Consider the following 14,644-nt stretch of genomic DNA (forward strand, 5'->3'; position numbering starts at 1 on the left):
TCACTGACTCGATGGACATAAATCTGAGTGAACTCCGGGAGTCAGCGATGGACAGGGAGGCCTGGCGTGCTGCAGTCCATGGGGTCGCCAAGTCAGACACGACTGAGCGACTGAACGGAACGGAACTGTGCTTAGGTGTACTGCATCGTTGTATCCTATTCCAAACTTAGCAAGTCTAGAATGTTCTTATGCCCATTTTATAGATGAAAATACAAAGGCCTATAAAGGTTAAGTGATTACCATTATCATGGAGCCAGGCAGTGTCAGAGCTGGAATTTAAACCTAGATCTACATGTTTTGAGGGACTTGCTCTTAATCCCACCAGACACTATCTCCCCACCCACAGTGGTTCTGACACACCTGGGACCAGTCCCAGTATTAATAGTGTGATGTGGTTGTTATATGAGTTTAATTCTTAGAATTAGTGGTAATCTGGAAAAACATAGCTTTTGGTATGAGAAGTTAGCTACTAATACTAAACTTGTCAACAGCACTCCTTAAAAAAATGTTAAAAAAATTTTTTTACCCACTGTAGTATGTATATATATATGCATATATATATGTCAATAGCAGAAACTATAACACAATATTGTAAAGCAATTATACTCTAATAAAAGAAGATCCAAGACAGTCAAAAGGTTAAAAATATTTCATATTTTTCAAATCAGTAAAACAAAAACACACACAATGTTTTTTAACTCACCACATATCATTTATGTAAAAACTATTTAAAACATATTGCTTTAAGAGATATAGTATGTGCTATAATTATAAAGAAATGCTTCAGACTCAAAGTCTTCTCATTCATTCATTCACCCTTGAATATTAATCAGTAAACTGCATGCCAGGCACTTTTCCAGGTTCTGAGAGTACAGCACTGAATAGAACAAGAGTCAGGCCTCATGAACTTCTCATTAACAGAGAAATGGAATCTGACACATCTAAACTGTAAGGAAAATGTTACAAAACAAGTGTGTGTTGATCTCTTGCTAAAGTCTTCTTTCTCTTCACCTTATTCCAAACTCTTGAGGATGGACTTGAAATTTGGGCTGAATATGCCTGACTATCTTTGGTTCTATGTGTAAGTGTTGTAAGTCGAGTTCTCTGGGATTTTCTCCTCTTTCCATAAGGAAATATAAAAATTTAGGCCAAGGACAGGTTTTCTTGGAGCTTATTTGATTGGAAAAATATTTCAAATTGAGGAACATTCCATACGAAGGAGTGAAAAACTTTGGAGTCTAATCTACCATTTAGAAAAATGTGATCATTCAAAATTAAATTAACAACAAAAACAATAAAAAGCTATTCACTTACAACATGTTAGAAGAGGAAATGAACAAAATTTATACATTATAGGTTTTTATGTATGTAGTGGGGGTAGCTTCAGGGCATTGTTGAACTAAAAACACCCATTTAGCCTGTAGTATCTGATGAGCTCTGCTTTTTATAAGCATCTGCTTCTCGAGGCCCTTCATGGACCTAAGACATGAAGGGAATTTTTGAACATAATGAATCATTCTTGAAAATAAATCCTTCATATTTTTGGTGATTTCAAAATCATTCACTTGGAATCCAGAAAAAAAAAAGATATGAACAGAGATTTTGATACCCCCAAAATAATAAAAAGACATTTCCAAATATAAGAAATAGGTTAACAACATGTGGATTCCACTATGAAGCAGACATCTGACTAGAAGACAAGTCATTCACTGAGTTAAGCCATCAGTTCCTCATTCTGAATTTGAAACAGAAGTTAAATAGGAGAGCAACTCTTCAACCGCGTAATGGTAGCCTTGGCAACCTACCACAGTATATAGGTAAAAATAAGCATAAGAAATGACTTTGAGATCCTTGAGAGGAAATAAGTCATGTGGTGAGGTATGGGGTATGGGTGGCCAGATGGCTTGACTAAATAAGAACAAATATTTCCATTCAATAAGCCTACTGTTTTTAAAGAACTCTGTTAAGGAACAATGATGGAAAAGACAGTTCTATCCTGAAAGATGATGCTGTGAAAGTGCTGCACTCAATATGCCAACAAATTTGGAAAACTCAGCAGTGGCCACAGGACTGGAAAAGGTCAGTTTTCATTCCAATCCCAAAGAAAGGCAATGCCAAAGAATGTTCAAACTACCACACACAATTGCACTCATCTAACATGCTAGTAAAGTAATGCTCGAAATTCTCCAAGCCAGGCTTCAGCAATACGTGAACTGTGAACTTCCTGATGTTCAAACTGGTTTTAGAAAAGGCAGAGGAACCAGAGATCAAATTGCCAACATCTGCTAGATCATGGAAAAAGCAAGAGAGTTCCAGGAAAACATCTATTTCTGCTTTATTGACTATGCCAAAGCCTTTGACTGTGTGGATCACAATAAACTGTGGAAAATTCTTCAAGACATGGGAATTCCAGAGCACCGGACCTGCCTCTTGAGAAATCTGTATGCAGGTCAGGAAGCAACAGTTAGAACTGGACATGGAACAACAGACTGGTTCCAAATAGGAAAAGGAGTACGTCAAGGCTGTATATTGTCACCCTGATTATTTAACTTATATGCAGAGTACATCATGAGAAACGCTGGGCTGGAAGAAGCACAAGCTGGAATCAAGATTGCCAGGAGAAATATCAATAACCTCAGACATGCAGATGACACCACCCTTATGGCAGAAAGTGAAGAGGAACTCAAAACCCTCTTGATGAAAGTACAAGAGGAGAGTGAAAAAGTTGGCTTAAAGCTCAACATTCAGAAAACGAAGATCATGGCATCCGGTCCCATCACTTCATGGGAAATAGATGGGGAAACAGTGTCAGACTTTATTTTTTGGGGCTCCAGAATCACTGCAGATGGTGATTGCAGCCATGAAATTAAAAGACACTTACTCCTTGGAAGAAAAGTTATGACCAACCTACAGAGCATATTCAAAAGCAGAGACATTACTTTGCCGACTAAGGTCCATCTAGTCAAGGCTATGGTTTTCCCTGTGGTCATGTATGGATGTGAGAGTTGGACTGTGAAGAAGGCTGAGTGCCGAAGAATTGATGCTTTTGAACTGTGGTGTTGGAGAGGACTTGAGAGTCCCTTGGACTGCAAGGATATCCAACCAGTCCATTCTGAAGGAGATCAACCCTGGGATTTCTTTGGAAGGAATGATGCTAAAGCTGAAACTCCAGTACTTCGGCCACCTCATGCAAAGAGTTGACTCACTGGAAAAGACTCTGATGCTGGGAGGGATTGGGGGCAGGAGGAGAAGGGGACGACAGAGGATGAGATGTCTGGCTGGCATCAGGGACTCGATGGACGTGAGTCTGAGTGAACTCCGGGAGTTGGTGATGAACAGGGAGGCCTAGCGTGCTGCGATTCATGGGGTCGCAAATAGTCGGACACGACTGAGCAACTGAACTGAACTGAACTGAATCTACAGATAGATATATGTGGTCTAGTGGAAGACTGCAACAAATACTATGAAAGGCATACTGGGATGGGGAAGTGGAGGAAGAAGACCAAACACAAAACTTCTAGAAAATCTGTATGGAAAAAGAAGATCTGAACTGGATCTTAAAGGACAGGTAGATTATTAAGTCATGCAGGAAGAGGGGAGACATGGAGAGGTACCCTCCAAGGACAGAAATAAAGTACAAACAACATCCCTTCATTACTCTTATAACATTTTGCTCTCCATGTTAGCACTTAACTAACTTCATCATAATCATCTCTTTTCATTTATCTTATCTCTTTCTCAGAAAATTTACTTCTATGGAGTAAAGTGGGGGGTAGGCAGATTAGTACTTCATCTGCAGAGCCAGTAACTGCTCAATGCTGGACACATGGTAAATGCTCAATATATTGGTGTTGCATGATCAAAATTATAAACTGAACCAGAGAAGCAAAGACATAATACATGGACCTGCAAGCTCACTTGGAATGCAAATGATAATAAGATAGTGAGTATACAGACTTATAAAGATATGGGATGGGTGAGCCGTAGGATGAATGGGGAAAGTAGAAGTAAGGATAAAAAGAGTTAAGCTAAGATACGAGGATAGAAGAGTCAAAAATATCTACTGACATTTTTGCTCCCAAAATTAAGTTGTTATAAAATACACCACACTTGTTCAAAAAGACTCACAAGAGTTTTATACACCAGTCACTTTAACTGAGCAGAACTATGTCACACAATATCTGTGCAATAAAAATTGACAAAATCCCCTCTAGGTGTCTGGAGAAGGAAATGGCAACCCAGTCCAGTGTTCTTGCCTGGAGAATCCCAGGGACGGGGGAGCCTGGTGGGCTGCCGTCTATGGGGTTGCACAGAGTTGAACATGACTGAAGTGACTTAGTAGTATTAGGTGTCAGGCATTGAGTTAGAAGCTAGGCATTCAGTAGCCAGTAAAAACAGACATGGCCCTTATTCCCATGATATCTTCTAGTCCAAACTAATTCATTCAATTTCTAATCAATTCCTAAATACAAAATACATTGACTCAGTTTTGTGATATGTGCTTGATAATCAAGGGAAAGCAAAAGAGAGAAGACACTACTTCATACAGAAGAGAGGAATGCAACCACTACAGTAACAAAGTTGAAATATAAATTAAGTGCCATCAAAACATAGAGAGGGTAATTCATCCAGCCTAATTCTCCCAGAAGGAATCGCAGATATTTGAACTGAGTTTAAGTTTAAAAGATGAACCTTTAGGTCCTCAGCAGCTCTAAAACTATATGCAAAATGCTGCGTGTAGATATGCATGTATGGAATTGTGTGTATGTGTGTGCTCAGTCATAGTTGTGCCCAGCTCTTTGAGATCCCATGCACTGTAGCCTTCTAGGTTCCTCTGCAGGGAATTAAATAGGTAATTTAGAAGAGACTATGATACGTGCTTTCTTTATATAATAGGCTAAGTGCTATACTATGCTAAGTTGTGTTAGACTCTGCAACTGCATAGACAGTAGCCTACCAGGCTCCTCTCTCTATGGGATTTTCCAGGCAAGAATGCTGGAGTGGGTTGCCATTTCCTCTTTCAGAGGATCTTCCCAATACAGGGATCAAACCCATGTCTCCTGCATTTCTTGAATTGGCAGGTGGATTCTTTACCACTGAACGACCTGGAGAACCATACTTCCCTTATACCAAAAGTTTAATATCACTATATAGGGACAGTAGAGAAAGGAAAGAGATAAAGAACCAACCAAAATACGTTGTCAGATCAAATAAGCACTTTAAAAATAACGTCTATTACATAGACCTTGCACTAACTTCCTGATAATATGTGCTGTGCTAACAAGAAGGCCAACCCTGGCAGTTTCAGAAATGTGCTTTACTGATGGTACTTTCCAAAGATTTTCCTATTCCCTGACAGGTTTCTAGACAATATCCAATCAATTGTGATGAATTTCATACTGAAAATTAAAGGTGGATATAAAATGCCAATTTTAATGATTATACTAAGGACACAGACAACCAGCTTTTTTTGAAAATTGATATCCAGAATGATATCTATACTGTTAAATACCAACTGAGAGCATTTCAGCAGCTGCTATAAATGTAATACCCAAAGCATTCAATAAAGTGGTCTCTCCAATCCTCAGGAAGAAATGGAATACTGACTTTGTTTTCATAAAGTGTCTTGGGGAAAAAAAATTCAAATACCCAATTATAACGAGGAAGAGTAACCATCCATTATATGAATGTCAAAATGACTTGTCCTATTTTAAAGCTCATGTGTCCAAACCATTTAACAATAATAGTGAAAATAACAAGATCATACTTACTTGTGTCATGACCACTATATATCTGGTAGGCTCTGTGAATAAACAGGTAGCCTCCAATTTATATACATGTTGTGTTTCAGAAGTTCTTTCAGAAGCTGGTTATTTGAAATTCAATAAATGACATAAACTGCAGTTTGCTTTTCCAAGTTAGTTACAAATACTGGCTTACTCAACATTTACTGAACATCGATTTCACTCACAAGACTGCTGAGTTAGAGAACTGTGAATTCTGGGCCCTGGATGAAGAAAATCATGCCATGAAGAAGACAAGGAGAGAAGGGAAGACCTGTGGAGGAAGAAAGCAAAATCCTGCCCCATTTCCCTAAGACGCCAAGACAGAAATGTTGGACTTTCTGTTCCCTCCGATCTCAGTTTTTCTGAGCTCTTTCTGATTTTCCAGGGTCCTGTTTTCATAGGTTTCCTTATGGCTCACAGTCCAGTCTACAACCCAGTATGTGTTCAGAGATAGTCCTCCCCTTCAAAGTGCCCTTTGTCCCAGAAATAAAGATTGGACCAAACTTCTCTGTGGCCTTTCTGAAGAGCACAGGGTTTGGAACCACACAGAACTGGCCTGCAATTCCAGATTCTCATCTTATCAGCTGGATTGCTTTGAGTAGATTATATAAGAGAATATGAAAAGTCTGGGCTCTTGATATAGATAGCATAGTGTTGAATCTTGGACAAATCACTCAACCACTCCACACTTCAGTTTCCTTGACTATCATGGCTCAGAGGTTAAAGCGTCTGCCTGGAATGCGGGAGACCCGGGTTCAATCCCTGGGTCGGGAAGATCCCCTGGAGAAGGAAATGGCAACCCACTCCAGTACTCTTGCCTGGAAAATCCCATGGAGGGAAGAGCCTGGTACGCTACAGTCCATGGGGTCGCAAAGAGTTGGACACGACTGAGCGACTTCACTTCAAGTTGAGATAACTGAGTGAAATTATTAAAGCATTTAGAATTCCTGTGCTCAATAAATGTTAGTGATTCTTGTTTGTATCTCCAAACATCCATTTCCCAATCTACATAAGGGTAATATCTACCTTGAAGGATTGTGATGAGTATTATGTATGATGATATTTAAAGTACATAGCACAATGTATTGCCCTAGTGGAATGAAAGAAATATTCAGTTCAGTTCAGCTCAGTTCAGTCTCTCAGTTGTGTCTGATTCTCTGTGACCCCACATACTGCAACATGCCAGGCTTCCCTGTCCAACACAAACTCCCAGAGCATGCTCAAACTCATGTCCATCGAGTCGGTGATGACATCCAACCATCTCATTCTCTGTCGTCCCCTTCTTCTCCTGCCTTCAATCTTTCCCAGCATCAAGGTGTGTTCCAGTGAGTCAGTTCTTCACATTAGGTGGCCGAAGTATTGGAGTTTCAACTTTAGCATCAGTCCTTCCAATAAATATTCAGGACTGATTTCCTTTAGGATGGACTGACTTGATCTCCTTGCAGTCCAAGGGACTCTCAAGAGTCTTCTCTAACACCATAGTTCAAAAGTATCAATTCTTGGGTGCTCAGCTTTATTTATGGTCCGACTCTCACATTCATACATGAGTACTGGAAAAAACATAGCTTTGACTAGATGGACCTTTGTTGGCAAAGTAATGTCTCTGCTTTTTAATATGCTGTGTAGATTTGTCATAGCTTTTCTTCCAAGGAGCAAGCATCTTTTAATTTCATGGCTGCAGTTACAACCTGCAGTGATTTTGAAGCCCAAGAAAATAAAGTCTCTCACTGTTTCCATTGTTTCCCCATCTATTTGCCCTGAAATAATGGGACCAGATGCCATGATCTTAGTTTTCTGAATGTTGAGTAAAATGAAAGAAACATTAGTTTCCTTTTTTCATTTCATTAGCTTTCATCCTTCTGCTAACAGGGAAGCAAATTTACTGGAAGTGATTAATGTGTCTTTTAACTACTCTAGAGTTATTTGTATTACTAAAAGAGACAAGTTCTACAATGTCAAGGTAAGGAATTCAGTTGGCAACAACAAAGAGGACTATTGTTGGAGGACCAAGATACCTTGGTGGATGCAGGGAGTGACTATTGAAAGTAGAAAGCAAAATTTAAAAAAAAAGTAGCAGCATTGCTACACAGCGATTGGAGAATGCAGTTACCAAGAGACTTGATTTTATTCCCAGAATGGAAGCACTTAGGAGTAAAGCTGTTGATCAATTACCAAAATGTAGAAAAATAAAAGGCAGTGTAACACACATCAATAGCACCTTTTTTCATAATCAGAGAATAGAAAAGATGGCTGGTTACTGGTTATCTTCTTTAGTCACCTGCACATTGTTGGGTATCTGCCATGGTCATGATTTTATAACCATGATTTTATTTCCTGGTCTCCTTTCCAGGCTTTCAGGTTTCATTCACCTCATGAACATTCCCTCCAGATTTGTATCTTAGCCCTTTTCTCACTTTATTTTGTCTACTTAAGGGCTTCAACTATCACATAAATGCATCCGATTCTCTGCCTCCAGTTTTGAGTTCTTTTTAAATAAGCTTCAGACCCATACACATGTAGCCACTATTAGCCACTGCCGTCTAGATGTCACACAGATAAGTCCAACTCATATGACAGGATATAAATTCATTACTTGTCCCCCAAATCTGTTCCTCCTCTGCTATTTCATATCTTGATTAATAGCACGGACACTTGTCTAATCAGGAAAGCCAGACGTCTGGGAATTATTGGAGATACAGAGATGGATATGGCACAATTTTGCCCTCAAGAAACAGTCAAACTCATATAATGCCTATATGTAAACCTCTCTTTTTAAAACCAATAATAAATTCTCTTATAGAACTCATAATTCTACTTTTTGATAAGAATAGGAATTCTTATTTATAAACTTTCTTGAATTAAACTGAAATCCTTTGAAACTATGCTGAGGAGGGCATATATTGCATTTTTTACCATGTCCTCCCCAGACTGCCGACATATTGCATTGAATACAGCTGATGTTCAACAAGTAGCTGCTGAATATATGCATGAATAAGTGACTATAAAACAATAAAGGAAGCTAAAAGTAACACTGAAGTAGTCACAAATAAATAGCTATATAAGGGTATGTGAGGGAAAATCATTTCAACTGGAAAGAATAGGGGACATTTTGTGAAGGTTTAGAATTTCATCTGTTCTAAAGGAGAAAAAGATGATGTTCCAGGCAGAGGGATGTTCCAGGTGTGGAGAAAGAGGAGAAAATAATAGAACATGTATAAAAGTAAAACTTTTATTCAGACAATATTCAAAAAATACAGAAAGTGAATAGGGTCTCATTAGAAATGAGAGACCTTACTACAGATAAATAGATGAATATATTCTTTTAAACTGGAAGATATACTTATTAATGTAAAATTGTTAATATTATTCTTTTAATCCTTTTTACCATGAAAAAGTACAATCATAGAGACTATACAATGATCCCTTCACCTGTATCTAGTGTCAAAGTACCAGTTCAAGCTACGTCTTGTTTCATCTATATCTACTCACTGCATCCCAATATTATTTCAAAACAGATCACAGACATTATACAATTTAATTCATAAATATTTCTGTGTGTACCTCTAAATGACAAGATCCCTTCTGCAAACATTACTACATTACCATTATTGCAATTTGAAAAGTAATAGTAATTCATCGATGTCATCAACATTCTGTCTGTGCTTATATTTCCCTGATTTCTCCTAACTTGTTTTACAACTTTTTTTGAATAAATCATGATCCACTTAAGGTCCATACATTGCAATTTGTTGTTATGTATCTTAAATCAGTCTTCTCCACCTCGCCTTCCTTTCCTGTCTCCTTTTCTTGTATTGATTACAGAATGAAGCATATATGGAAAACACTCAAAACATATGTATGAGTTAATGAATTAGTATAAAGCAAATACTTTTATAATCACCACTCAGGTCCAGGAATAGAACATTGACAGTCGGTTTTGAAAGTGCTCACATGCTCCATGTCAACTGGACCTTCTTTACTACCTCCCAAAGTAGCAACTATCTGCTTTTGCATAGTGAAATCACTCCTTGTTCTCAGTTACAATTTTATTATTCATGTGTGTATCCTTAGATACTATAGTCTAATCACTAAATCATTTTAAATGTATTTTGTTTCTTTTAATCTGTTCATTCTCACTCTATGCTGCTTTTTTTGTTTTTTTGGCAGCTTATCTGTTGATGAACATAAAACATTTGGCCTATAGAGCTTCTCACTATTTAGATTTTGCTGACTGCAAACTCATGGTACAGATCAATACATTCCTCCGTTCTCTATATTTCCTGAAAAATGGAAACAGGAGCCAAAGGTTTTATCAGACTCAGATTTAACCCATTTGGCACAAATACAGGTAATACTATATTCTTTCATTAAAAGCAATATGGCTGTTTCCCTTCTTATGATAGTAGCACTCATTGATGCTTAGATTTAGTAATTCATTGGGGTTTGCAAAGTGATTATATACTTTTATAAAAATATACTTCCCTGAATTATTTCATTACTCAGTGTACATTTCTTATAGAAAAAGCAGAATAAAATCTTGATTTTTTTTCCTGTTTATTTACCAGCTTTCATGATAATGTGTTTATTTCCTATTAACATCCAAATACAGCCATATTTTGAAATATCACTATAAATTTATGGATTTTAAACTTAACTCATGAGATGCAACCTGTGAAAAGCCTTGCTAAAATTCAAATTATTCCATCTTTGGCCAATGAAAAACTCTTAAATTTGGCTCCCTAAATTTTTTCATTAATGACTTAAACAGAGATAGATACTAAGTTTTCAACTAGGATTATAGAATTGCCTGTTTCTTCTTTTAATTTTTTCACCTTTTCCTTTATATATTTTGAAACACTGTTACCAAGCATATATATTTTTTTATTATTTTTATGCCTTCTTGATGAGTTCACCTTTTTATTATTCTAAAAGGTCTTCTTTATATCTCATAATATCAATCATCTTACAGTTTACATATTTGTATATCCATTCTAACCTTTCTATTTTTATTAATTATTTTTTGATCAAAATTTTTCTATCTTCCATTTTTTTTTTAATCTTCAGGTATTATTTATGGTGTTCCTTTTCTGTTATCTTCCTTTTAGTTTAGCATTATTTTTGAAATTATCTTTTTCTAAAATTTTATTGAGTTATATAATTTCTGGAATTTTTTATTCTTATTTGTTATTCTTTCTCATCTTTCATCACTTCTTAATGTCTTTTTGCCAGTTTTTGAAACAAGTTACAAATATGTCCTAGCATGCATTCATTTTTTTCTATAGAAATGTTATTCTGCTTCTTCTTCTTTTTTCCTTATAGCTTTGAATGGGATTTTACTTTGATTCTTTTTTTGTAAAGACTTTTTTAATGTGGACCATGTTTAAAGTCTTTATTGAATTTGTTACAATATTGTTTCTGTTTTTGGTTTTTATTTTTTTGGACATGAACCCTATGGGATCTTAGTTCCCCAACCAGGGATGGAACATTTGCCTCTTGCTCTGGAAGGCAAAGTCAACCACTGAACTGCCAGAGCAGTTTCTTGCTCATTGTTATGTAAAACTAGTTTTTCCTGAGCTTTAGGATTTAATTGAAGTTTTCAACTTTACAGAGATCCTTCTTCAAAACTATGCTCTTGAGATTCCCTGATTCTGTTCTGCTCTTCCATTCTCAGCCAGTTCTCTTTCCATCCTCTACATTGCCCTGACCCTGTTTATTTTGATCTTTGTTTCGATCAGCAGTTTTTCCTCAGTGTGAGTGGTTGTTTTACAGAGTTCTGAAGCACAAAAACTATTTCAGTTCCTTCAGAATGTCTAGCTATAGGCTTTTCAGACCTACCCTCTATAGAGGGCAAAACCCCTCCCAATTTCAGCTGCTGTTCTCCACTGGCCTTTTTGGGATTCTCATGTTCTAGAGCCTACCAGATACCATATTATTTCCATTTCCATCTGCTTTCTTCTCTATAGACACTGAATCTATATGGGTCATATTAGTGATTATATCACTTGGTTTACTGAAAGTGATTCTTATGGATAACTTGTCATTGAGTTTTGTTTTAAATGTTGCTCAGGAGTTTGGGGATTTGGCTCAGGCAGATATTTGAAGAGATAAGAAAACTATGCTGCTGCCACAAATCCATCTCCCAATACTTTCATTTTTGATTAAATAATTTCCTAAGGTTTCAGATGTCAAATAGATCACAGATCAAATGTGCCCACAAAGGAGGGCAACCATGAAAACACATACAAGTATTAAATACAGTACTGATTAACTAAAGAGTAGAAATTCACCAGAGGAATTTCTGGTGAAGCGTCTGACTTCACTCAGCAGTGAGTAGAAGTTGGCAATATTTCTCAAATAGTATTTCATAAGAAGTTAATAGAAATAAGATAGTTCTGGTAGCCCAGAGATTATAATTTAAGACATGATGAGTTGAGGTAAAGTCTCCACCACTTCCTTTAAAATGGTACAAAGTGAGGAAGCAGTAAAAGATTTGTGTAAAGTTATTAAGGAAGAAATTATGACGAGACAAATCTCAGTTTCTATATTAATTCAATTTAACAAATAGTCATTATTGTTTTAGAGAGGGTAAATGACCTCTAGTTTGCTTACCATATACCAAGTGATGTTTGGTTTGATATTAGAAGGAAAAAATCCATCTATGTTTGGACAAGAGATCTTCTGAACACCATATTCTAAATACAGTTTATGCACTGGAAGTTTCATGGGAGAATTGAAGCAGTTATCTTTTTGAACCACTTCCAGAGGAAATGCAACTTTGCTGCAATAGGTGGTATTCCTGAAAAGAAAAATGTTCAGTGAATGGGCAGTTTCATTTGTTTTCATGCTGCAAACACATTGAAATGAGCAAAGTGAAGTACTCCTATGTACTGAGACTTTATATATTAAGTTCATGTAACAATTAAATGTGTTATGGAGGTATTTCCTAGAACAATAGACATAACAAAATAAAGACAGACACAATTAACTACTATTGATAAACTACTTACATTTTTAGATATACTCCTAAATACACATATGTGTGTATGTGTGTGTATGTATTTATGGGCTTCCCTTGTGGCTCAGCTGGGAAGGAATCCACCTGCAATGCTGGAGACTTGGGTTCCATTCCTGGATTGGGAAGATCCCCTGGAGAAGGGAACAGCTACCCACTCTGGTATTCTAGGCCAGAGAATTCCATAAACTGTGTAATCCAAGGAGTCACAAAGAGTTGGACATGCCTGAGCGCCTTTCACTTTCATATGTATTTATATATACGCACATATATATACACATACACATATATACACATATATATCTGTTGTTCAGTTGCTCAGTCGTGTCCAACTTTTTGTGACCCCCATGGACTGGAGTGCTCGGGGTTTGCCTGTCTTTCACCATCTCCCAGAGCTTGTTCAAACTCATATCCATTGAGTTGGTGATGCCATCAAACCATCTTGTCCTCTGCCATCCCCTTCTTCTCCTGCCTCCTGCCTTCAGTATTTCATGCTCACTTGTGTCCAACTCTTTGTGGCCCCATGGATCACAGCTCACCAGGCTTCTTGGTCCACAGGATTTTTCTAGGCAAGAATATAGGAGTGGGTTGCTCCCCCTCCTCCAGGGGATTTTTCCCAACCCAAGGATCAAACTTGCATCCCCTGTGTTTCCTGCACTGGCAGGTGGATTCTTTACCACTGAGTCACCTGGGATATAAAATGTTTAATACCCTTAAAACACTCTTAATAACACTAGTACTGGAAAGGCAAAGGTAAGAACAGCATATTAACTCATGGTTGATTATGGTATAAACAAGTTTTGGAAAAGAAATGTTTCCAGAAGTATTTTTAAAAGCCTAACCTTTGCCCTAGTCACCCTGTATCTGGAGATGTTTTCACATGACAGAAGTAGGAAAAGTGAGAATAGAGGGAGCACCTGATCAAAAAAGTCCATCCTTTGCTGTATCAGCAAGGAAGATATTGGAATCATTATAAACACATATGAAAAGGAAGCCTGTAAAAAAACCATCGTACAACCATCCAGAGTTGTTGTACACACACACACACACACACACATACACACAAATCAACCACGAAGGGAAAAACTAACAAATGCATAGAATGTGTTAAGATGGCTGGGGAACTGTATTTATGTCTTTAATGTTTATATAAGTCATTTCATCTGCCTGGAGGGTTCTTCTTCTCCCATCATCCTACTTTTCACTTGGAGGTTTATGTCATCCTATATTTAAATTAAGACTTTCATCCTCTCAGCATGTCAGACAATTCCTTGGTTGAATTTATCACATGGCATAGCCATATGTGTTTTCTTTTATTTCTTGCATCTAGCACAATACCTAAATTTTCAGTTGGCACTGAATAAATATTTGTTAGCGACATGGGATAGATGTAAAATTGTGTTACATATAGAAAAACAATGAAAAGAACATAGATAATAACAATAAGTGATTTTTAGGGTGATATGTAAATGGGTCATTAATTGTTCACCCTCTTTTGTGATTTCTCTCAATATTTAAAACATCTTATATACTCAGTAACTCATGAACTAAGACTAAATCCAAAGGAAGATGTGGGAGAATATATTACCCTTCCCAAGATGAGAGGAAAGTGCATTTAAAGATAACTTATGACAATGGTAATAAGGTGGAAAGGGTGAGTGGCAAGCATGATCTTTGCCTATAAATAACAAAAGGTCTTCCAAGAAGAAAAAATGTTCCATAGGTGGACATTACAGAAGGTAAACTTCAGCTTAATAAGATACATTTTCTGACTATAAAAATAAACTGATGAATAATAGTTAGAATAACTTTTCCAGCTTCATAAGTCAAATATGAATGTTATCTT

General features: G+C 37.0%; 1 protein-coding gene across 1 annotated transcript in view; it reads right to left on the bottom strand.

Annotated features, from left to right (window-relative positions):
- The window catches only part of IL1RAP (interleukin 1 receptor accessory protein), a 97,294-nt gene that overhangs the window by 35,245 nt on the left and 47,405 nt on the right, over nucleotides 1–14,644 (bottom strand). The window contains exon 3 of the mRNA XM_052646552.1: nucleotides 12,396–12,582. Within this exon, the coding sequence (XP_052502512.1) occupies nucleotides 12,396–12,582 (187 nt within the window). The remainder of the gene's footprint in view (nucleotides 1–12,395; nucleotides 12,583–14,644) is intronic.

Source organism: Budorcas taxicolor, chromosome 1 (genome assembly GCF_023091745.1).
Source record: "Budorcas taxicolor isolate Tak-1 chromosome 1, Takin1.1, whole genome shotgun sequence".
Lineage (NCBI taxonomy): Eukaryota > Metazoa > Chordata > Mammalia > Artiodactyla > Bovidae > Budorcas > Budorcas taxicolor.